This window comes from Bombina bombina, chromosome 3, assembly GCF_027579735.1.
Source record: "Bombina bombina isolate aBomBom1 chromosome 3, aBomBom1.pri, whole genome shotgun sequence".
Lineage (NCBI taxonomy): Eukaryota > Metazoa > Chordata > Amphibia > Anura > Bombinatoridae > Bombina > Bombina bombina.
The window spans coordinates 1,041,358,465-1,041,385,083 of record NC_069501.1 but is presented as its reverse complement, the minus strand read 5'-3'; the positions used below and the strand labels follow the sequence as shown (position 1 = coordinate 1,041,385,083).

Below are 26,619 nucleotides of genomic sequence, written 5' to 3'. Positions count from 1 at the left end.
ATCTTAACAGAAATATACATTTATTCAACATTATGGGCTAGATTACAAGTGGAGCGCTAGATTATCGTGCTCCCCGCAAAAGGGCAAATTTGCCAGTTTAAGGGAGCGCGATAATTAACCAGCCATTACAAGTCCGATCTCTGCTTAATTTTCTAAAAGTGTTCCAAATGCCCTCAAAATAGAGGGCATTATAGTTTTTTATTATATATACAAAAAAAACTGCACTAGGCAGCTTTGGGGCTTTAAAGTTGGTGGGAGTGGGGTGTTGGGAAAAAGACACTGCCTGTGTGTTCCCTGTAAATATATGTATATGCTTATATACATATATATTTATGTGTTAATATGTGTATATACACATGGTTGTTGGTGCCAGACGGGCTGGTCTGAGTATTTAAAAAACTGGGGATTTTCACTCACAGCCATCTCTAGGGTTTACAGAGAATGGTCCGAAAAAGAGAAAATATCCAGTGAGCGGCAGTTGTGTGGACAAAAATGCCTTGTTGATGTCAGAGGAGAATGGGCAGACTGGTTTGAGATGATAGAAAGGCAACAGTAACTCAAATAACCACTAGTTACAACCAAGGTATGTAGAATACCATCTCTGAATGCACAACACGTCGAACCTTGAAGCAGATGGACTACAGCAGCAGAAGACCACACCGGGTGCCACTCCTGTCAGCTAAGAACAACTGAGGCTACAATTTGCACAGGCTCACTAAAATTGGACAAACGTTGCCTGGTCTGATGAGTCTCAATATTATAACAGTTTTCTGCACTTCCATTTCTAACAGAAAGTTAAAAGCTCAAAATTTCAGAATGGAATTACAGGAAAAGGGGACAAAAAGAAAATGTATGCTTACCTGATAAATTTGTTTCTTTTTAGACACGATGAGTCCACGGATTTCATCCTTACTTGTGGGATTACGCCTCCTGGTAAGCAGGAGGAGGCAAAGAGCACCACAGCAGAACTGTATATATAGCTCCTCCCTTCCCTCCCAATCCAGTCATTCGACTGAAGTTAGGAAGAGAAAGGAAAAGCCAAGGTGCAGAGGTGTCTGAAGTTTACCAAAAAATAACCTCATAGGTCTCATAGAACAGGGCGGGACGTGGACTCATCGTGTTTAAAAAGAAACAAATTTATCTTTTTAAAGACACGATGAGTCCACGGATTTCATCCTTACTTGTGGGATACAATCCCAAAAGCTAGAGTACACTGATGAAGAGGGAGGGACAAGACAGGGAACCTAAAAAGAAGGCACCATTGCTTGAAGAACCCTTTCTCCCAAAAACAACCTCAGCCGAAGCAAAGGTACCAAAGTTGTAAAATTTAGAAAAAGCGTCAAAAGAGAACCAAGTTGCAGCCTTGCAAATCTGTTCAACAGAAGCATCATTTTCAAATGCCCAAGAGAAGCAACAGCCCTGGTGGAATGAGCCACAACCTTTTCAGGAGGCTGCTGTCCAGCAGTCTCATATGCAAAACGGATAATACTCTTCAGCCAAAAAGAAAGAGGTAGCCATAGCTTTCTGACCCTCACGTCTTCCAGAAAAAATGACAAATAGGGAAGACGATTGAGGAAAGTCCTTAGTCGCCTGCAAGTAAATCTTAAAGCATGGACTACGTCCAAATTGTGCAGATGACGTTCCTTCTGAGAAAAAGGATTAGTACCCATGGAAGGAACAAAAATCTTCCAATTAATGTTCTTGTCTGAAACAACCTTAGGAAGAAAACCAAGTTTAGTACGTAAAACCACCTTATCTGAATGAAAAAATAAGGTAAGGTGAATTATATTATAATGCCGAAAGCTCAGACACTCTTCGATCAAAAGAAATGGCAACAAGAAATAAAACTTTCCAAGATAACAACTTAATATCTATCTATGGAATGCATAGGTTCAAACGGAACCTCTTGCAGAACTTAAGAACTAAATTAAAAAACTCCATGGAGGAGCAATTGGTTTAAACACAGGCATGATTCTGATCAAAACCTGACAAAAGGATTAAAATATCTGGTACATCTGCCAGACGCTTGTGCAACAAACAGATAAGGCAGAAATCTGCCCTGTTAGGAAACTTGCTGATAAACGCTTCTCCAATCCTTCTTGGAGAAAAGACAAAATCCTGGGAATCATAACTACTCCATGAATAGCCTTTGGATTCACACCAATAAAGATAATTGCATCATGTCTTATGGTAAATTTTCCCAGTTACCGACTTATGCGCCTGAATTAAGGTATCTATGACTGAATCAGAGAACCCCAAAATGGACAAGATTAAGCATTCAATCTCCAAACAGTAAGTGCAGAGAAACTCGATTCGGGTGAAGGAAGGGTCCCAGATGAGATAGTCCTTCCTCAATGGAAGCTTCCAAGGTAGCAGGGATGACATGTCCACCAGATCGGCATACCAAATCCTGCGAGGCCACGTAGGAGCGATGAGGATCACTGATGCCTTCTCCTGTTGGATTTGAGCAATAACCCGGGTGAGAAGAGCCAACGGGGGGGGGGGGAATAGATATGCTAGGTAGAATGACCAAGGAGATGCCAAGGCATTTATCGGCTCAGTCTGGGGGTCCCTGGACCCGTATCTCGGGAACTTGGCATTCTGATGATATGCCATGAGATCCAACTCCGGCCAACCCCATTTGAGAATCAGGTTGGAGAATATTTCTGGAAGGAGTTTCCACTCTCCCGGATGTAAAGTCTGCCTGTTCAGAAAAACCACCTCCCAGTTGTCCACACCTAGGACGAGGATCGCTGACAGATGGCAAGAATGGGCCTCCACCCACTGGATTATCTTGGCTACTCTGATCATCGCTAAGGAACTCCTTGTTCCTCCCTGATGATTGATGTAATCCACTGACGTTATGTTGTTCTACTGGAATCTGATTAATTGGGCTGAAGCCAACTGAGGCCAAGCCTGAAGGGCATTGAAAATCGCCCTCAGCTCTAGGATGTTGATGGGGAGGAGAGATTCTGCCTGAGTCCATACTTCCTGGACCTTTAAAGAGCCCCAGACAGCTCCCCATCTCAAAAGACTGGCGTCCCTTGTCACAATCACCCAGGAAGGTCTGCGAAAGCAAATCCACTGGGATAGATGATCCAGAGAAAACCATCATTGAAGAGAGTCCCTCGTCTCCTGTTCTAGGGTTATTCGAGAAGACAAATCTGTATAATTTCCATTCCACTGCCTGAGCATGCTTAGCTGCAGAGGCCTGAGGTGAAACCGAGCAAACGGTATGATGACCATTGCCGCCACCATCAATTCGATTACCTCCATGCACTGAGCCACTGACGGCTGAAGAGTGGACTGAAGAGCTTGATAATGTATCCAGAATCTGACTTTCTGACCTCTGCCAGAAAAATTCTCATGGATAGAGTCGATTAGAGTTCCCAAGAAGGGTACCCTTGCCTTCGGAATTAAAGAACTCTTTTCCAGATTTAACTTCCACCCGTGAGTTCTCAGGAAGGATAGCACAATGTTGGTATGGGACCTTGTTTGCTGACAAGATGACGCCTAGATTAGAATATCGTCCATATAAGGCGCAACCGCAATGCCCCACGGTCTCAGAACCGCCAGCATAGACCCCAGAACCTTTTGGAAATTCTGGGTGCCGTGGCCAGACCGAAAGGAAAGGTCACAAACTAAAAGCGTTTGCCCAGAAAAGCAAAATCTCAGGAACTTGTGATGATCTCTGTGAATAGGAACATAAAGATATGCATCCTCTAGATCCACTTTAGTAATAAATTGACCCTCCAAGATCAATGGAAGGATGGTACGAATAGTTTCCGTCCTGAAATATGGAACTCTGAGAAACTTGTTTAGACCATTGAGCTCTAAGATAGGTCTGAAAGTTCCCTCCTCTTTGGGAACTACAAACAGATTTGAATACAAATCCTGCCCCTGTATCGGAACAGGACAAATTACTCCCACGGAAGAAAGGTCTCTTACACAAAGAAAGAACGCTTTTTATTTTTATTTTTTTTATTTATTATTTTTTTTTTATTTCAAAAGAGATCATCTCCATCAAGTTAGGGTCCAACAAGGCCCTCTTGTAATGGATCATTAAAAAATTTAGACTTAGAGCATACATCTGAATATCAAGGCTCAAAGAGCTGGGACAGAGGAACCTGACAGCTACGCTCCCATTTTGATAACTTCAAGGCAAGAATTTGAAATAAAGGAATTAGCCAAATTGAAAGCCTTTATCCTATCCTGGATTTTATCCAGGGGAGTTTCTGACTTAATAGCATCAGACAACGCATCACACCAATATGCCGTCGCACTAATGACGGTAGTAAAATACACAGCTGGATGCCATTGTAAGCCCTAGTGTACATCCCTTTTCCAATTTTTGTCCATAGTACCTTTGAAAAAAATCTAACTATTCTTTAAGGATATAGTAGTTCTCTTAGCTAAGCTGGAAACTACTCCTTTCACCCTAGGTAATGTTTGCCCAGCCTCCTTCGCTGAATCGGTTATGGCAAACCTCTCTTTAAGTATAGGGAATGCAGTCTTTTCCATTCGTTAGAACGTACTGGACGCACTAGGATAAATTACACCGGTATAGTGCTTAAAGTTGAAAATAATTCCTCTAGTAATGTTAGCTTCCACATGGGAAAAGCATAAAATGCAGAGAAAACTCCGGGCGAAGTATGAGAGGAAGCGCAGGCCACTGAATGTGGGCCCTAACATTTTGTGGAGACTATAAGTTTGTGGCATAAAGTGACCATTGTCAACATATTCCCAAATAGCAAATGCCTAAAAAGGAGAAAGTTCAGAAAAAAGGGTGTAATTTTTTAATAAAAATTGACACAAAAAAACGTTACTGTCACTTTAAATTTCTTATGTAACTTCTTATTTCTGTGTGCAGAAACAATCCAATTAGTATGTTAACCTTGCTGTTAATAGACATTACTATGCACAATAAAGAAGCAATGTCTTGTGCAACAATTCCATATGAAAATTGTAAGGAACTGCAGAGCACTGCATGTGGGCCATGAAAATTTCTTGGGACACTATATGAGAAATTTGTGGCATGAATTGACCAGTGTCAATGGACTCCTGAACAGCAATAGCTTTAGAAGGAGTATTTATAATAACAATTGACACACACAAAAAAAATGTTACTGTCTCTTTAAACTTTAAAGTAACATTATCTTTTGTGCTTCTGTGCATGTGTGGGCTACAAAATATTTTGAACACTTGAGGGAAAAATTTCTCAATCCCCTTATGAAAGTTCTCTTTACAACATAGATGAAAAAGGAAAGAGATTAGTAGTTGCAATAACAAAGGAGGCACTTTTTTACTTAAATTGACTGCATAGGAAAAACAAGAGGCAGATAAATGTAAAACCCAGCTGTGGCGTCTGACAATCTTTCTATGCAAATTGGTGATTCAGCTGAAACGCTTTTATTTTAAGCGCAAACACTGACATAAATTCCCAGGTCCTTCCGATAACCGGAAGCATTAAGAAAAAAAAAAAAAAAAAAAAAAAAAAAGAAGAGTGCTGTTCCCCTGTTCCTTCCGATAACCGGCGTGGGCGTGTGAAAGGTTATCTCCCGGTCGCCATCTTTGCTAAGTTACCGGGATAAAAAACAAACCGGGCTTAATGTACAAAGTTTATGGACAGTGAGACTTATGTTTTTACGTTTTGTTAATTTGTTAAATTCAGCTGAAAATTAGAATCCATGGTATATGGAGTTGGTAATATTCTCTTCATCCTTGCAATTTCATGTGCTTTGACAATTTATTTGGAAATTGTATATGACCTGTAACTCTCTATATGCGATGTTGTAAAACTTTGCCATTTGGATTCTTAATAAAAAGTATTTGAAAAAAACAACAACAAAAAAACGGGCAATCTATCTCCCTTCTTAGGTAGATTAACTATTGCCATAGAGCTTAAAATGTTAAAATCATTAGAACAGCACCGTTGCACGTAATCTTTGGGAACTACTGCATCCTGTAATACGTGGGCGTTTCAATAGTCAACTCCAGGTCTTTTAGTGATATGGGAGAAATAACTAACTGAGCCGTCATAGATTAGGAAGATGCATGGTCCTTATCTAACAGAAAAAAACACCCTCACACTGAGTCACTGAATTACAGTACATCAAATTCCTTGTCTCTTATAATGTTAAAAGGGAATTCTCCTCACACTGATCTTGTGCATTACAGCACATATGAAATCTCCCGGTCGGTTACCTATCAGTGAGAACCGCCAGAAAGGGAGAGTTAGAATTAGCCCCAGTGCCTTCCATATTGCCCAAGTAACCCCTAGTACGCTAGGAGAATATATTGTGCTCCAACGTATTCTGAGTTTTCTTACCCCCAGAAATAAAGTTAGCACTTAACTCATCTTCTGCCTGGCAGCACGGCAGTTTCCAGGTGTGAGGGGTCCTCTCCCTCCCATGGACCTGCAATTAAACAAGATTCCCGAGTAAATACACCTCAGGTTGTTATCAGTGTAAGGGCAGCAACAGAATACGGGAGGCGCAGTGAGAATTATGTCCCACAAGTTCCCATTGCTTTAAAGCCACCAAATGCTCTACTCTAGAGACTGATATGGACTACGGCTACACCATAGAACAAAGCAGCACTCTCTGGCACTACTTTTTAAAATAATAAACTCTTGATTGAAGAATCTATAACTAACACCTCACTTTACCTCTTCCTATCACTAACACAGACAAAGAGAATGACTGGGTTGGGAGGGAAGGGAGGAGCTATATATACAGCTCTGCTGTGGTGCTCTTTGCCTCCTCCTGCTGACCAGGAGGCGTAATCCCACAAGTAAGGATGAAATCCGTGGACTCATCGTGTCTTTAAAAATAAATAAAGTATATTGCAGAGTTTTTTTTATATATACGACTTATTTTACCATCTCAAAGTGTTTACTGCATGTGTTGTCAGACTTATATGAATCCTAGGAACCTTCAAGTATCCTGTGAATTCAGTGATAACAATGATTTAAAAAAAGTTTCACAAATAAAGCTATATGCATGGCGGGGGGGGGGGGGGTAGAATTGGAAAAAAAATTGTGAGGGGAAAGAAAAAAAAAAAAAACAGTTGGGTGATGAGAAATTAATTTTAGCAATTTAAAAGTCATAATTTTTCATTTTCATTCAGTACTCATTCTGTAAGTCCTTCAGATCCTGTAAGTTTCTCAAGTGCTTTTGTTGAAATTGATTCAATTCCCAACACCCTGTAGAATTTTTGGGAAACTATTGCAATCCACAGAATATCCACTCCCAGCCTGAAGAATGTGGACGCTTGGAACAGATTTTTGAGTGGGAGGCAAAAAAATATTGTGCAATTCGCTACTTGACATCTTTAGCATATACAACATTTTGAGCAATAACTAATTCCTATGTGTGTAAATATTTTAGAGAAGAATTAGTTTACTTAAGTTTTTTAAACTATAGAATAACCAGGTATTTTGTGTATTTAACTCAACATTCTTCAGAGATGACAAAAGGAGCACTTCTAAAATGTTTATGAAAAAATTACAAAACCAGTTTGTTAAAAGGGACAGGAAACCCCAAAATTCTCTTTCATAATTTGGATAGAACATATCTTTTAAACAACTTTCCCATCTATTTAAAATGATCAAATTTGCTTCATACTCTTGTTATCTTTTGCTGAAGGAACAGCATTGCACTACTGACAGCTAGCTAAACACATCTAGTTAGCCAATCACAAGATACAAAATGTGTGCCAGCACCAATCAGCAGCTTGCTCCCACTAGTGTAGGATGTGTGTATTCTTTTAGAACAAGGGATAACAAGAGAACGAAGCACATTTGAAAATAGAAGTAAATTTAAAAGGGTCTTAAAATTACAAGCTCAGAATCATGCAAGTTTCACTTTGCCTTTCCTATCCCTTTAATTTTATTGAGAAAGTACAAGCATTTTTTGTGTTCTGCCTAACAAGATATTTCTAAATGTATTTTTTTCCTCTTTATATTCTTGTAGCGTAATAAACCTTTTTAAGACTGCAGAGACCTGTTAAATAATACAGCTGTGAGCAGTGAAGACCTAAATATGCAGCATATAGTTCCTATTGCCAGCTGTAGCCTCAGTTTCCTATGCTAAATTGGCAGTCATGAAACTTGGTGCAGCCCATACACTTCAAGGTTTGGCATATTGCGCATTGGTGTAAAGCATGGTTAATTCTCTTCTCCTGTACACTTCATTTTAAAGGACCAGTCAACACAGTAGATTTGCATAATCAACAAATGCAAGATAACAAGACAATGCAATAACACCAAGTCTGAACTTTAAATGAGTTGTAGATTTTTTTCTGACAATTTTAAGTTATGTCTTTTTCCACTCCCCCTGTACCATGCGACAGCCATCATCCAATCACAAATGCATACACGTACCATGTGACCGCCATCAGCCATTCACAAATGCATACACACTTATTCTTGCACATGCTCAGTAGGAGCTGGTGACTCAAAAAGTTTAAATATAAAATGACTGTGCACATTTAGTTAATGGAAGTAAATTGGAAAGTGGATTAAAATGGCATGCTTTATCTGAATCATGAAAGTTTAATTTTGATTGAGTGTCCCTTTAACTTGAACTAGTTTGCCCATTCTCATCTGACTTCTCTCATTAACAAGACGTTTTCACTCACCGAACGGACACTATTTTTTTTTTACAATATTCAAGAGACTGTTCTGCATAAAAATCACAGAAAATTCAGTGTGACCACATCATTAAAAGGGACATTTTCTTTCAGGATTCAGATAGCATACAATTTTTTTTCTAATTTACTTCTATTATGCAAATGTACTTCCTTCCCATTGTATTCTTTATTAACCCCTTAATGACAACTGACGTAACAGGTACGTCATGCATTAACAAGCAGTTAATGACAATGGACGTACCTGGTACGTCAGTTGTCTAACAGAGTGCTGGAAGCGATCACAAATGCTTCCAGCAGCTCTGAGGGTATTGCAGTGATGCCTCGATATGGAGGCATCCTGCAATACCACTTTACAAGCCCCCGATGCAGAGAGAGCCACTCTGTGGCCCTCTCTGCACCGGTAGCAATAGTGCCGGGTGTGAGGGTGCGCGCGTGCACAATGCGCATGTGTGCACGTGAGCATGCATGTGCGCGTTCACGTGCACCCATTAGCCACACTGACACCAATGAATGAGGGCAGAAAGGGGGGGGGGGGGGAGGGATTTTTTTTAAAAAAAAAAATATAAAAGGATCTGGGAGGGGGTGGGGGTATTGTGGGGGGCTGCTACACTACAGAAATAGTTTTTTTAAGTAAAAATAAAATAAAAATACTTTTTGGGGGGTTTTTGGGGCCAAACTGGGTACTGTCTGCCAGTACCCAAGATGGTGGTAATTAGGTAGGGGAGAGGGTTAGAGAGCTGGAGGGGGGATCAGGGAGGTTGGGGCTAAGGCAGGGGTCCATCACAGCTAAAAATACTTTATTATTTTTATTTAAAAAAAAAAAAAAAAAAACCTCTTTTATTTAGTACTGGCAGACTTTCTGCCAGTACTTAAGATGGCGGGAACAATTGTGGGGTGGGGGAGGGAAGAGAGCTGTTTGGGAGGGATCAGGGGGTGGGATGTGTCAGGTGGGAGGCTGATCTCTAAAATTAACCCTGCAAGCTACCTAATTTAACCCCTTCACTGCTGGGCATAATTAACGTGTGGTGCGCAGCAGCATTTAGCGGCCTTCTAATTACCAAAAAGCAACGCCAAAGCCATATAAGTCTGCTATTTCTGAACAAAGGGGATCCCAGAGAAGCTTTTACAACAATTTCTGCCATAATTGCACAAGCTGTTTGTAAATAATTTCAGTGAGAAACCTAAAATTGTGAAAAATGTTAAGTTTTTTTTTATATTTGCTCGCATTTGGCGGTGAAATGGTGGCATAAAATATACCAAAATGGGCCTAGATCAATACTTGGGGTTGTCTACTACACTACACTAAAGCTAAAATTAACCCTACAAGCTCCCTACAAGCTCCCTAATTAACCCCTTCACTGCTGGGCATAAAACACGTGTGGTGCGCAGCGGCATTTAGCGGCCTTCTAATTACCAAAAAGCAACCCAAAAGCCATATAAGTCTGCTATTTCTGAAAAAAGGGGATCCCAGAGAAGCATTTACAACCATTTGTGCCATAATTGCAGAAGCTGTTTGTAAATAATTTCAGTGGGAAACCTAAAGTTTGTGACAAATTTTGTGAAAAAGTGAACTTTTTTTTTTTTTTTTTTTTTTATCGCATTTGGCGGTGAAATGGTGGCATGAAATATACCAAAATGGGCCTAGATCAATACTTTGGGTTGTCTTCTAAAAAAAATATATATACATGTCAAGGGATATTCAGGTATTCCTGACAGATATCAGGGTTCCAATGTAACTAGCGCTAATTTTGAAAAAAAGTGGTTTGGAAATAGCGAAGTGCTACTTGTATTTATTGCCCCATAAATTGCAAAAAAAGCAAAGAACATGTAAACATTGGGTATTTCTAAACTCAGGACAAAATTTAGAAACTATTTAGCATGGGTGTTTTTTGGTGATTGTAGATGTGTAACATATTTTGGGGGTCAAAGTTAGAAAAAGTGTGTTTTTTTCCATTTTTTCCTCATATTTTTTTTTTTTTTTAGTAAATTATAAGACATGATGAAAATAATGGTATCTTTAGAAAGTCCATTTAATGGCGAGAAAAACGGTATATAATATGTGTGGGTACAGTAAATGAGTAAGAGGGAAATTACAGCTAAACACAAACACTGCAGAAATGTAAAAATAGCCATTGTCATTAAGGGTAAGAAAATTGAAAAATGGTCCGGTCATTAAGGGGTTAAAGACAATAATAGGCAGGGTGTGTGTACTTGTCTGGAAAACTATTTGGCAGCAGTTTTGTAAAAAATGCTTTTAAAAGATAGCAGCAGTGTCTGCACAATTTATAACATTGTTAAAAGCATTTATGCAAAACTGCTACCACATAGTGCACCGAACAAAGTGCATGTCCCTCAGTCTAACTACATGCTTTTCAACAAAAGGATACCAAAAAGAACAAGGTACACTTATTAACAGAAGTATATTGGAAAGTTGTTTTGCTAAATTGTACTCACTGAATCATGAAAGAAAAATTGTGAGTTTCATGTTTAACTCTTCTGGTCTATCTATTGGGATCACGAAAAAATAAATATTAGTTGTTACATATATGGTCTTATTTCTTTCTTATACTTAGATTAAAAAAAAGAAAAAAAAAAAAAAATGTATTCTAACCTGATAAATTTGTTTCCTCTTGGACATGACGAGTCCACGGATCATCTTCATTACTTATGGGATATTCTCCTCCTGCCTGCAGGAGGCGGCAAAGAGCACCTACAGCAAAGCTGTTAAATAGTCCCTCCCTTCCCCTCCAACCCAGTTATTCGACCGAAGTTAGGAAGAGAAAGGAAAAACCAAAAAGGTGCAGAGGTGTCTGAAGTTTAGAAAAAAAAAATAACATCCTGTCTAAACAGACAGGGCGGGCCGTGGACTCGTCATGTCCAAGAGGAAACAAATTTATCAGGTAAGAATACATTTTCTTTTCCTCTTAAGGACATGACGAGTCCACGGATCATCTTCATTACTTATGGGATACAATACCCAAGCTTAGAGGACACAGATGATACGGGAGGGACAAGACAGGATACCTAAACAGAAGGCACCACTGCTTGAAGAACCTTTCTCCCAAAAGCCGCCTCAGCTGAGGCAAAAGTATAAAATTTGTAGAATTTAGAAAAAGTGTGGAGAGAGGACCAAGTAGCAGCTTTACAAATCTGTTCAGCAGATGCTTCATTCTTGAATGCCCATGAAGAAGCCACAACTCTAGTAGAATGAGCCGTAATTCTCTCAGGAGGCTGCTTCCCAGCGGTTTCATAAGCAAAGCGAATGATACTCCTCAACCAAAAAGAAAGCGAAGAATCCGTGGCCTTTTGACCCCTTCGTTTTCCTGAGAAAACAACAAATAAAGAAGAAGACTGACGAAAATCCTTTGTCACCTGTAAATAAAACTTCAAAGTACGAACAACATCAAGACTGTGCAAAAGACGTTCCTTCTGAGAAGAAGGATTAGGGCATAACGAAGGTACAACAATCTCCTGGTTAATGTTTTGGTCCGAAACTACCTTAGGAAGAAAACCCAACTTGGTACGCAACAGTCGTTATGTTGTCCGACTGAAATCTGATGAACCGGGCCGAGGCCAACTGAGGCCAGGCGAGCATTGAAAATTGCTCTCAGTTCCAGAATGTTGATAGGAAGAAGAGACTCCGCCCCGGTCTACACTCCCTGAGTCTTCAGAGAACCCCAAACGCTCCCCATCCTAAAAGACTTGCGTCTGTTGTCACAATTACCCAGGAAGGTCTGCGAAAGCAGGTTCCCTGAGAAAGATGATCCAGAGACAACCACCATTGAAGAGAGTCTCTCGTCTCCTTCTCCATGACTATCTGAGGAGACAAGTCCACATAATCTCCATTCCACTGTCTGAGCATGTTCAGCTGCAGAGGTCTGAGATGGAACAATGTCCATCGCCGCTACCATCAATCCGATTACCTCCATACACTGGGCCACAGATGGATTCGGAGTGGTTTGGAGTACTCAACCGGTATCTTTAATCTTTGATTTCCTGACTTCGGTCAGAAAAATCCTCATTTGAACAGAATCTATTAAAGTTCCCAAAAAGGTAACCCTTGTCTTTGGAACTAGAGAACTCTTTTAAATTCACCTTCCACCTGTGAGATCTCAGGAAGGCTATGACTATGTCGGTATGAGACTTTGCTTGATGGCAAGATGGCGCCTGGATTAGAATTGTCCAGGTAAGGCGCTACTGCAATGCCCTGTGGTCTTAGGTCCGCCAAGAGAGACCCCAGAACCTTTGTGATAATTCTGGGTGCTGTGGCCAACCCAAAAGGAAGAGCCACAAACTGGAAATGTTTGTCCAGAAATGCAAATCTTAGGAACTTGTGATGTTCCTTGTGGATAGGAACATGAAGATATGCATCCTTTAAGTCCACCGTTGTCATGAATTGACTCTCCTGGATCTATGGCAGAATAGTGCAAAAAGTCTCCATCTTGAATGATGGGATTCTAAGAAATTTGTTTAGACTCTTGAGGTCTAAGATTGGCCTGAAAGTTCCCTCCTTTTTGGGAACTACGAACAGATTGGAATAAAAATCTTCTCCTTGTTCCCGAGTAGGAACTGGAACAATTACTCACATGGAGGAGAGGTCTCTTACACAACATAAGAACGCCTCTCTTTTTATCTGGTTTGCAGATAACCTTGCAAGGAGAAACCTTCCGAGGAGGAAAGGCTTTGAACTCCAGTCTGTATCCCCTGGACACAATCTCTTATAGTCCAGGCATCCTGAACATCTCTTACCCATGCCTGAACGAAAAAGGATAGTCTGCCCCCGACCAGATCAGGCCCTGGATCGGGGGCAAACCCTTTATTGTTAGAAGCTTAGACTTTGAGGACACATCCGCAGCCCAGGGTTTTAACCACAAGGCTCTGCGGGCCAAGATAGAAAACCCTGAAGTCTTTGCAGCTAATTTAGTAATTTGCAACAAAGCATCAGTAATAAAGGCATTAGCTAATTTCAGCGCCTTAATCCTATGCTGGATTTCCTCCAAAGGGGTCTCATGTCTGAGAGACTCAGACAGAGCATCAAACCAATAAGCTGCTGCACTAGTAACCGTGGCAATGCATGCCGTAGGCTGCAACAATAACCCCTGATGAGTATAAATCCTCTTAAGGAATCCTTCCAACTTCTTGTCCATAGGATCCTTAAAGGCACAGCTATCTTCAATAGGAATAGTCGTATGTTTAGCCAGGGTGGAAACAGCTCCTTCCACCTTAGGGACTGTCTGCCAATTTTCCTTTATAGCATCTGCTACTGGAAACATTTTCTTAAAAACCGGGAATACCTTGTCTGTCCCATTCCTTAGAAATAATCTCCAAAGTCTTCTTAGGTATTGGAAAAATATCTGAATATGAGGGAGTTTCAAAATATTTATCCATCTTACACAACTTTCAGGTGTTCTAACTTAAACCTGAAAGAAACCACCTCTGAATCTGAAAAAGGTGCTGAACTTCCAGAATCAGAAAGTTCACCTTCAGATAAAGACTCCGAACCCTCCAACTCATGTTCTTGAGAGGGTAAGTATGAAAATAACACCAATGCATCAGCATCCTTACTGACTCCATGGTCACTCCTTTTACGTTTGTCTTGAAACATGGGAAAGGCAGATAATGTATCAGAAATAGAAGATACTACCTTAGCTATGTCCATTAAGGAAATATTTGAACCTTAAATATTAGTACAGGGCACTGCTTGAGCGGGCGAAATCTCTTGGGACATTTGGGGAGACCGCTGTAAAATACACTGAATCTCATCTTGAGACCCCTGAGAAGCATCCGCCTTAGAGGAGGTTTGCTCATGAAAAATCCTCTCTTTGTAACTCAAGACCCTCTCAACACATGAGGGACAAAAAGGAATAGGGGGTTCAACCTGAGCATTCAAACACATAGAGCAAAGAGCAGATTGATCAGCTTCTGTATCCATCTTTCACAGTCATAAAATAAACTTTTTTTTTTTTTAATATATGTAACTGTGTCTTTAAGACAGAACACAAGGATATCCAATAAAGGTAGATCCCCAACAAGTAACGATTTGAGATGGAAAAATTAACTTAAACCGTTTAAAATTTAAAGGCACAGGTTGGTTATTTTTATAACACAAAACATTTTTCTGCCGTTTTTATAATAGAGTAAAAAACACGAAAATAATGTTTTTTCAGATACATCTACACCTCAGCAGCCTGCTGAGGTGCCTACCTGCCACCAAACAAGCGACCGACCTGCCAGGAACAACCGGATGTTGATATCAGAGGACCGGAGGAAAACAGAAATCACTGCTTGCAGAGAGCACTACTACCGCCTGACTAAATATGTTATAAACAGTAGCCATACAGCAGTAGAACTCCATGCGACTTCTCAGCCCAGAAAGCAACCAGAATCAGGAAGCACGCGGAAATAGGCCGCGCCCATCATGGGCGTACCTCAAAGAACCCTATCTAGCACGGCATCCATAATAAAATACATAAAATGTAATAAAAGCAGTCTCGCCAGTGCCTGTACATACTGTCTTGCAAAATGACAACCCCTATATCTTGATAAGGGGAGTCTTGTCCTGGAGCTGCACTAGCAGCTTATCATTAGTGTAAACATTAATATAAGTTAAGTGCCATAATCACTCTGCCTATTGCTCCAGAATGAAAAAATAGCACTTACCTCAATGCTGCCCGATAGCAGGTTCGTCCATCAGGTGTAAGAGGATCCTATTTTTCCCTCTCATAGCCCTGTGGAAGCAGATCAGCCTGAGTTACCATGCGCTTAGGCTATCTATAATGGGGCAGCAACATCTTAGGAGGCACAGTGAGAATTATGTCCCACCAGTTCCTAATGCTTTAAAGCCACCAAAAAGCCCTACTGTAGGGACTGATTAGGTCTAGGCTACACCCCAGATCAAAGTAGCACATTCTGGCACTACTTAAAAACAACAAACTCAAGAAGAATCTTTCTCTAACACCTCACTTTGCCATCTCCTATTACTAACGCAGGCAAAGAGAATGACTGGGTTGGAGGGGAAGGGGGGGGGGGGACTATTTAACAGCTTTGCTGTAGGTGCTCTTTGCCGCCTCCTGCAGGCAGGGGGAGAATATCCCATAAGTAATGAAGATGATCCGTGGACTCGTCATGTCCTTAAGAGGAGGAAAAAAAAAAAAAAAAAAAAAAAAGAGAGCTGATTCTGCTTGGAAAACACACCAATATTTATGGGACTTCTCTACCATTGCTCATCAAGCCAGTGCTTGCTTGAGGTCAGCATACATTAGATTATATGTAATTACAGAACATATTGTTGTCTACACTTGAGCCCATCCACTCTCCAACTTTCGATACCATAGGAAGATCCCACATTGGAATTGCAGACCAGGCAGAAGGTTGGTATGAGCCAAGGCCTGAAACAACTGAAGCACCAGTGGTTTCTTAGGCCATTTAATACTAGAGATAGCAGAAACTTGAACTTTAAAGCATTCCCTTCAGAAAACCATCATGAAAAAAAAATCCATAAACAATACAATTCAGATTTGAATGTAGATTATGTTATATCCAGGCAGAAAAGGCATTTCATATTTTATAATACACCAATGAGGTTGTCTTCTGTCTAGCCTGAAGCAGAGTCTGAATGCCTGGAGACGATATATTCAATTGTCTAAATCTTGTGATTTCAGCAACCATAATCGCCAGGGAACTGAAGCTCCCTGGGCAGTATCAGATATGGGCTCCATGAGGAAATATCATAACAAAAATATTCACCAACAAAACTTTAACTGCTTTCACATGCAGAAACAAAAATGCCCAGTAAGTCTAAATAGATATACATAAATGTGATGAATAGTATAGCAGCACAATTGCCAGGGACTCACGGTGGGAAATTGATTACTTAGTAAAAACAATAGATGACTCACAACTTGATTGGTACTAGCGTTTAAACTAGGCCCCCACGGAGATCAATTTAAAGTGTGAGTGCGCTCCAAGAAGTCTTCAGAAGGAACCCCCAGCACTGTCACGGCCCACATTAAAGCATCGCCGAAGAGAACACTTGCACAGCTGTGTCCCACCTGTCAGATCATCATGTTGAAGAAAAAAAAAAAAAAAAAAAAAAAAGGTATAACCCTAAGGGTAGATATAGTTCAGTGTGGTCACTGCCCAGGGATGAAGAGAGGGTCTCACCGGAAGGCTGGACAGAACTAGGATAAGGGGAATAGGTTTAGGTTACCTGGGAGTGGTCAATTCTGTCCACTCCCCTTAGGAGAGAGATTCTCACTGGTAATCATTACCAGGGAGGGCCAAGAAAAATAAACTGTAAAAAACAAAAATTATTTTAGCAGGAATTTTATGCTATATAAGCATTTCAACAGTTTTTCTGCATGTTTTGAATTTATTGTGTAATAATCACACTTGTATGTTACTGAGCACATTATCACATCCACAAAGGTAATGGAGCAAATTAAAGATTTTTATGAGTTATAACTAAACAACATAAAATAAAGACTAAATGAAGATTAAAGGGGCAGTCAGGTCCAAAGTAAACTCATGATTCAAATTGGGCATGTAATTTTAAACAACTTTCCAATTTACTTTTATCACCAATTTTTATTCTCTTGGTATTCTTAGTTGAAAGCTAAACCTAGGTAGGCTCATAGGCTAATTTCTTAGACCTTGAAGGCCACCTCTTATCTGAATGCATGTTGACAGTTTTTGCACCCCTAGACAGCGTTAGTTCATGTATGTCATATAGATAACATTGTGCTCACGCACGTGAAGTTAACTAGGAGTCAGCGCTGATTGGCTAAAATGCAAGTCTGCCAAAAGAACTGAAATAAGGGGGCAGTTTGCAGAGGCTTAGATACAAGGTAATCAAAGAGGTAAAACGTGTATTATAACTGTGTTGGTTATGCAAAACTGGGGAATCGGTAATAAAGGGAGTATCTATCTTTTTAAACAAAAATTCTGGTGTTGACGGTCCCGGTAAAAAGGGACGTGAAAAAGTTTTTTTCCCCCATGCATAAAAGACCAGTATACTTTTACATCCCTGCAGGTATGTGAAGCATCAGGCAAGGCCGGCAAACACATAGTTTCCATATTGAAACTAAAAGTAAAATGCATTTTTGTGTACAAATACAGATCATGCTCCTTGGCTGAGTGAAGGAATTTCCATTGTATTTTTTGTTTTTTTGGGCACTGGCAAAAAAATAAATTTATTGAGCACAAGAAAATCCATTAAAAAACAAAACAAAAAAAAAACACCAATGCAATGAACAAAGAAATATCTCCTGTTCCTTGAAGCTGAAGTTAAAGTGACACTGAACCCAAACATTTTTTTTTCGTGATTCAGATAGAGCATGCAATTTTAAGCAACTTCTAATTTACTCCTATTATCAATTTTTATTTGTTCTCTTACCATCTTTATTTGAAAAAGAAGGCATCTAAGCTAAGGAGCCAGCCAATTTTTGGTTCAGAACACTGGACAGCACTTGTTTATTGGTGTTAGTGATTTTATCCACCAATCAGCAAGAACAACCCAGGTTGTTCACCAAAATGGGCTGGCATCTAAACTTACATTCTTGCATTTCAAATAAAGATACCAAGAGAATGAAGAAAATGTTATAATAGGAGTAAATTAGAAAGTTGCTTAAAATTGCATGCTCTATCTGAATCACGAAAGAAAACATTTGGGTTCAGTGTCCCTTTAAATACCTAAATGCATATGGGAAGTTATATGATATAGCCTTGAAGACCAAGAGTGGAACACAAATAAAAAGCAGTATAAATTTCCATTGCCTTGGGTCTCCCCTCTCTAGTAATTAAATCAAGCACCTGTCTTTTCATATCAAGGTAGGGCCTATGATGTTGCAAAGTATTTAGAGCTTCTTTTATTAATGTCCAGGGATTCAGTCTTGGACACTTAAGTCTTTGAATAAGCATTTTAAGTATTCTTCAGACTTAGCTAAAGTAAATAGAATGACTAAAGGCCTAACCTTCCACAGAGGTTCAGTGCAGACTTTTTGTTGGGATGGGAAGCTAAGACATGACTAGTGAACACCAGCCAACTGACACTTATCAGGAAGCCCAAGTTGTGTTTGCCGGCCTTGCCTGATGCGAGTGTCTTGATGCGAGTGTTTTGATGCTTCAGCGGTCAGCAAACATTTTATTAAAAAGGGATATGAAACCAAAATTTCTCTTTCATTATTCTGATTCTTTACCTGTCTCGCCTCTGTTCACATACGGTGAGTGTAGACAGGGAGTCAGATTGTATCAGATATTGCTTGTCACTAAGATCAAGTGACATTCCATGCCATCCTAATGTACAGTGTTTTCAGTACAGTTCAGACGGTATGGAATTTCCTAACATCATCTAGGTGATAAATAAATATACAACGTTTCATTAGCGTTCTTTTATACGCATGATAAAAATGTATAGAAATGAATTTCCCTTCAAAAGACATTAAGGTAGAGCAAGACTATTTGCTTAATTTATCAAATTTTCTTTGTTCTCTTAGTATACTTTGTTGAAATGCATATCTATGTAGGCTAAGGAACAGCAATGCACTACTGGGATAGATAAATAGATAATGCGTATTTTTAGTCCCTAAAAAGTGTCTGGCTGCTCAATATTCTGGCTGCCCCTACATTTTATATAAAATCTGTCATACAGTGTAAGTTGGCAAAGGAAATGTAATAAGTTTATACAGCTGGGATGTATTCATATTTTCTAGAAATAAAAGTTATTAAAACTGCTACTGCCACTAGTTCAGTTCCTAGGACCAATACAATACACACTACTGAGCCCTCTGAAAAGGAACGTGATGGCGGCTGTATATTTTCCTGTATAAAAATCACAAGATTCTTGGCTTGTGATACTCTCTCAACATCAGTTCTCTCTTCTGAATTATTGGTAGACTGCTGGAATTTAATTTCCACCCAGTGTTCTTGGAGAGCTAAGAACTATAGTTTGGAATGAATGCTTTTTGTGTGGTTGCACTGAAAACATCTGTGTACTGCAAGAAAAGGCAGAAAATATGACCAATATGCCTGTTGTGCGCTAGTAATGCCAGAATTTCTTGACCCCCTTCAATGCATCCACCTAGAGAATCTGGGCTACCTAGAGAGGAGGGACAGCAGGGAGCTAGTATTTCAGATTATTCATGTTTTTTTGTTCCAGAATATAGGTCCTCCCAAAGCGTGCTGCAGTTACAAGGCAAATTCTGCCTCAGTGAAACTTATACCAATTGCAGTATTTTCTTTCCCCGGACTCTATATCCTTTGCTCAGTATTGGCTTTAAGGGACACTGAACCCAAATTTTTTCTTTCGTGATTCAGATAGAGTATGCAAGTTTAGGCAACATTCTAAATTTACTCCCATTACCAATTTTTCTTCGTTCTCTTTCTATCTTTATTTGAAAAATAAGGCATCAAAGCTAAGGAGCCAGCCAATTTTTGGTTCAGAACGATGGACAGCACTTGCTTATTGGTGGGTGAATTTATCCACCAATCAGCAAGAACAACCCAGGTTGTTCCATCAAAAATGGTCCGGCTTCTAAACTTACATTCTTACTTTTCAAATAAAGATACCAAGAGAATGAGGAAAATTTGATAATAGGATTAAAATTAGAAAAGTTGCTTAAAATTGCATTCTCTATCTGAATCAAGAAATAATTTTTGTGGGTTCAGTGTCCCTTTAATTTGAAAGCTTGAATGTTCCCAACAATCCCTATTTTGCCTATAAATGTGTTTCATAACTGAAAAAAAAACATATTTGGATTCCAACATCATGTTAACAGTGTGCTGTATAAATAATCTCTGATTATAGGGGTAAAGACATAAAAGCTGAAAGATTGTATTATGGTAAAGAAATATTATTTGCTTAAAAAGGTAAAATATGTGCTCAAAACAAATTTCTTATTTACAGTTCCTTTTCCATATTAGAGGTAGAACATTGTTTTATCCAAACTGCTTGGGACTGGAAAAAGTTTGGATTTTGGAATATTTGCATCTAAAATGGAACAGTTTAGAGAGGGGATGGAACCAAGTGAAAACAACACTATCGTATGTCATTTAGGCAACAATTACATATTTAATACTGCTTATACATGCAACCCTAGAGGTAATCTAGGTTTTAAATAGAGATTTAGAACACCAAAAAAAAAAGACACAGGCAGAGAAAAATAATTATTTGATTATTTTTATTTTATTTTTTTAAAAAAATATGAATTAAAATGATTGGATTTCAGAATAAGATTGGATTTTGTAATTTCGGATTAGAGGATTGGTAATTGTGTAATCTTTTTATCACAGTCTTAAACTACAGCCAAATGTGCTGGCTTCCAACCAAAAAATGAGAACACACAAGGGTGTCATAACTATTTGTAACCTCCCCTAGACACATTCCAATCAACTTCCGGGTTTGTGCTTGTCTAGGGAAGTTACAAATAGTTGTATCACCCTTGTGTGTTCTTAGCGTGAGTGCTGTGACTTTACTTATACCAACCAGGTCAAATTTAAAAGGGACATGAAAACTAAATGTTTTTCCTTTCATGGTTCAGAAAGAGCATGCCATTTTAAACAACTTTCCATATCTAATGTGCTTCATTCTCTTGATATCCTTTGTTGAAAAGCATATCTAAAAAGGCTCATGAGCTGCTGATTGGTGGCTGCACATAGATGCCTCGTGTTATTGGCTCCCCCATGTGCATTGCAATGTCTTCACAAAGGATACCAAAAGAATTAAGCAAATTGGAATGTTGTTTAAAAAGGGTTTTAAAAACACAGTATAAATACTGGGTGGGACTCTCATAGCACTGCTGGTCTTGAGCAGAAAAAGCCACTGATCCAACCAGCAAAACTAGTGAAACTATTCAGATGTAAAACTAATATAGGAACAACAAAATTGGTAGTGACTACCCTGGAAGGTAGTGAATAAATTAAAAGGGACAGTAAAGTCAAAATTAAACTTTCATGGTTCAGACAGGGCATGCAATTTTAAACATCTTTCCAATTTACTTCTATTCTCTAATTTGCTTTGTTCCGTTTGGATCCTATAATGAAAAGCATACCTATTATGTCCTGGTGTTGGTCAAAGTACAAACTAGATCTCACTATAAAACTGGAAACGGGGAACTCATGCACGAGAATGCAGTATTAATAATAACAGTGTTTATTATGAACTTAGTGCCAACACACACACCCACTAACCAGTGATTACAGTACACAAACAAAAGCAGTGATTAAAGCGTATAAACGCATTACTAATCTTCAGGTTTCAGATAAGGTATTAATATCATGCAACAGCGTTGAATTCAGTGGAACACAGGCAGATGCTGTATTAGACTTCTCTCCAAGATGTTATCCAGCAGACTTCTCCAGCCCCGGTAGCAATTCTAATAATTAAAGGGACAGTCTACACCAGAATTTTTATTGTTTTAAAAGATAGATAATCCCTTTATTACCCATTCCCCAGTTTTGCATAACCAACACAGTTATAATAATATACTTTTAACCTCTGTAATTATCTTGTATCTAAGCCTCTGCAAACTGCCCCTTTATTTCAGTTCTTCTGACAGACTTGCAGTCTAGCCAATCGGTGCCTGCTCCAAGATAACTTGTGCACGAGCACAGTGTTATCTATATGAAATACGTGAACTAACACCCTCTAGTGATGAAAAAGTGTTAAAATGCAATCTGAAAAGAGGTGGCCTTCAAGGTCTAAGAAATTAGCATATGAACCTCCTAGGTTAAGCTTTCAACTAAGAACACCAAGAGAACAAAGCAAAATTGGTGATAGAAGTAAATTGGAAAATTGTTTAAAATTACATGCTCTATCTGAATCATGAAAGTTTATTTTGGCCTAGTCTGTCCCTTTAAACCTAGCGGTTTTGCAGCTGAGTCAAGCTTTATGTCAATCATATTTCATTTAGCATACAATTTAATTATCTAAGAGTGCTTTTCATAGCAAACAAAAAAATGCCAGTTTGGCTTGTGTTTAAGAGACCTACCTTTCTACGTGACAGTAAGACTCTCGAATTTCAGTGAATTACTTTGCTCCTTTCCTGCCCAGGAGTTGGGATACTACAACTTAAAGGGACACTGAACCCAAATTTTGATTCAGATAGAGCATGCAATTTTAAGCAACTTTCTAATTTACTCCTATTATCAATTTTTCTTTGTTCTCTTGCTATCTTTATTTGAAAAAGGCATCTAAGCTTTTTTTTTGTTCAGTACTGTGGACAGCACTTTTTTAGTGGTGGATGAATTTATCCACTAATCAGCAAGGACAACCCAGGTTGTTCACCAAAAATGAGCCAGCATCTAAACTTCCATTCTTGCATTTCAAATAAAGATACCAATAGAATGAAGAAAATTTGGTAATAGGAATAAATTAGAAAGTTGCTTAAAATTCCATGCTCTATCGGAATCACAAAAAAAAATGTGGGTTCAATGTCCTTTTAAGTGAAGCTCTTGAAGGGGTGTCTTATGAAATGGTTAGCTATATCAATGGCAGATTTGTGCTTGTGATTTAGAGCACAGGTGGATCAATCATAGCTTTTTATCTGACTTTAGGATATATTTGTGCTTTATTGAAACTTGAATGGCACCGTCAATCACTCAAGTGGAACAGTCTACTTGAAAATTGTTATTGTTTAGTAAGATAGATAAACCCTTTATTACCCATTCCCCTGTTTTGCATAACAAACACTGATATTAATACACTTATTACCACTGTGATTACCTTGTATATAAGCCTCTGCAGACACCCCCTTATCTCAGTGCTTTTGACAGACATGCATTTTAGCCAATTAGTGCAGACTCCTAAATAACTCCACAGGAGTGAGCACAATGTTATCATTATGACACACATGAACTAGCACTGTCTAACTGTGAAAACCTGTCAAAATGCACTTTGATAAGAGGCAGTTTTCAACAGTGTAGAAATCAGTTTGAGCCTACCTAGGTTAAGCTTTAAAAAAAGAACCAAGAGAACAAAGCACATTTTTGGATGGGTGTTGCTGATTAGCTTGTATAAATGCATGATATATTCCGGCACTTTAAGACTTTCAAGGGGTGACACAGATCCCGTTTTCTGTACCCACCCAAGCATTATCCTCCTATAGGTGGAGCTTGTGGTTGGCCGTGGTGTTGTCAGCCCCTTGAAACATACACAGCGCTGCACATGCGATTTTATTTTGCGAGATTTCATTTTGGTATGACATTCACTTATTATTTCATTGTAACTAATTCTGTTAACATTGTGCATTAGAAGGATTAAGGACTTCCTTCATTTGAGATTTATAAAGAAACTTAATATCGATAAATAAATGTGATAACCTTGTTTAAAAGACGTGCTGAAACCCCCGGTCTTTTAAACACTTTACTACTGTGTGTTGTGTTTATGATCACGGCACCTGTCTGAAATTTTTTCTAAGAAATACTTGCTTTAAGGGTCTGCACCAATAAATAGTATTGATTGAAACATACAAAATGTATTATTAGGAAAAAGATTTTGTGTGCCTCTTGAAATAAACAAAATATTCTCACACCAGCCTAGCACTATCTGCCTTGTGGAATGTTACATCCCACTACAAGTACAAGTGTAACTTATTTCTTAAAGATCTAGAGATATATATATATATATATATTATAAACTGCTAATACATAACTGTTTGATTATTTATCTGTGCATGGAATCATGAAAAGTTCCAAATCCCTTATAACTAGGTATGATCAGAGGCAGCAATAATCTACTGGGAGCTAGCTGCTATCAGGTAGCTGCACATATTTGCCTCCTGTCATTGTTTCACCACATGTTTTCAGCTCCCAGTAGTGCATTTCTTCGCTTCCACCAAAGGATGGTGGAACAATGCACCCTCCTTGAGAAATTATTTAAAATAAAATATTAGGAGAGCATCGGAGTTCTAATGTGTCATACAATAGTGCTACCCCTCAAAATGTGTTGTGCTCTTAAATCCTGTTGTTATCGTAGGCATAGGCCTGACTGGCTGAAAATACATTCCTGGGACTAGCTGGGTCACTGATACAAAGTTACATAATGTTATCAAGCAAATGTTGCTAACTGAACATTAAAGAGAAAGCACTAGTTTTGTTGAACAATAAATAATTTGATGGGTGTATAAACAACTGTTTATTTTTAACAGTATTTTTTAAAATGTAATAACTTTTTATTAGTATGAAAAAAAAAATTACCCTGAGACCTTTTTGTGATAAAAAAAAAAAGGAGTATAAACTAATTAAACCGACTTCCACTGCTATAAAATCCAAGGCTCTTTTGTTTTTTAAATAAAGATAACAAGAGGACAAAGAAAAAATGATAATAAGAGCAAATTAGAAAGTTGCTTAAAAATTTCATAGCTCTTTAATTTGGCTTCATTCTTATGATATCCTTTATTGAAAGAGTACCAATGTAATACTGGGAGCTAGCTGAAACCCACCAATCAGAAGTTAGCTCCCAGCTACTGAGCCTAAGTGGGGATGCTTTTCCACAAAGGATAAAATGAGAAAGAAGCAAATTAAATAAAAAATAGTAAACTGGAAAGTTGTTTAAAAAAAATGGTATGCTCTTGAATCATGAAAGAAAAAAAAATGGGGTTTCATGTGCCTTTAAGGTATCAAGAAGTCTTAACTGGCCTAACACTCTTCTCACCAAAGGGTCCCACTGCCACAGCATCAAGGCCATCCTGCTTCCAGCCCTACTAATTATAACTATGGATACTTCACATGACTAGCCCTCCATCTTCCCTGAAACCCTCCTGCAGCACATATCACAATACCCTGGCTCTCCTACACCCTACCTTTAACTTACAGCTTTTCTGCCCAACTTACCTACCAATCATGTGTACCAATTTTGCCCTAAAGGGACAAAGACACCAATCAAGTATTATTCCTTATCCCTACATTAATTTACCCAACACAGTAGAAGTAACCAAAAAATCCACACAATTAGTAATTGTAATTTATGTGCTGCACCCACATTCTACTAAAACACTCTACCTTTCTGCCTAAAACACATTAATAACAATTACCCACTCGTTGTGATATGCCAACACTAGTTATACAGAAAAACAACCCTCTCTTTACAATCACATAACATTACAATAGCTCAGGTGCTACCCAGTGCACTTGTCACTCACACCTGCCCAATTCACGTGACAGACACTCACCTGATAATCCCCCCATGGCCGCAGTCCAGGGCTGCCCAAAGGCCACGTTCCAGGCCAAGAAAGCTGACACCCCGAATAAAGTGCCCATCGCCGCGTAAGCGATTCGAATCCAGAGCTGCTTAGTGACCGCCATGAAAGAAGAGAAAAGGCAAAAGCGGTCTTTACCCTGACTGGTGCCCGACACCTTTGGTTGGTAAGAGGGCACCGAGCTTCAGAGGCGATTACCCAATAGCTACATAAACAAGGGGTGGAACCCGTGAACCACAACCAATAGAAAAAAGCAACAACTGACGAACCAATAAGAATAGCTCTGAATGTCTCTATGTTACCAAGTAGAACGTCGCTGGATTTCGTTCCCAGAGAGAACATTAGAAGTGCATTAGACAAATCGGGTGTTTTTTTTTTTCATAAAGCGTAGGGAACACTTTTTACAAATCACATTAATCCCACGTACCGCTACCACTTTAAGACCCCTGACCTCTTATGTCTTCAGAAAGAGGCTTGACACGCAAAGCTTTGTGTGCCCCAATGACAAATAAGACGTGTGCAGCATCAAGTTGCCATGGGAACTGCGAAAAGTCAATTATTTTTTTAGTAGTTATTTGTCATAGAGTACACTGGTGGTTAGTTCAGGATTCTTCAAACTTTTTTTTGTTTCCCAAGGCCTAGTGCAATGATACCACATACTTTCTTGACCCTATTTTAATGCTTGGTCTGAAAATGTTTGAAGTAATATATAAACATTTTTGCAAAGTGACTAAAATGTGTGCATATTTTATTCCTGATTGTAGTCAAACACTCT

The 26,619-nt window shown here is 38.9% G+C and overlaps 1 protein-coding gene across 1 annotated transcript in view; it reads right to left on the bottom strand.

The window, feature by feature from the left end:
- Positions 1-26,070, bottom strand: part of SLC48A1 (solute carrier family 48 member 1) — a 66,404-nt gene extending 40,334 nt beyond the window's left edge. The window contains exon 1 of the mRNA XM_053708261.1: positions 25,818-26,070. Within this exon, the coding sequence (XP_053564236.1) occupies positions 25,818-25,950 (133 nt within the window). The 5' untranslated portion in view covers positions 25,951-26,070. The remainder of the gene's footprint in view (positions 1-25,817) is intronic.
- Positions 26,071-26,619: the final 549 nt, after the last annotated feature.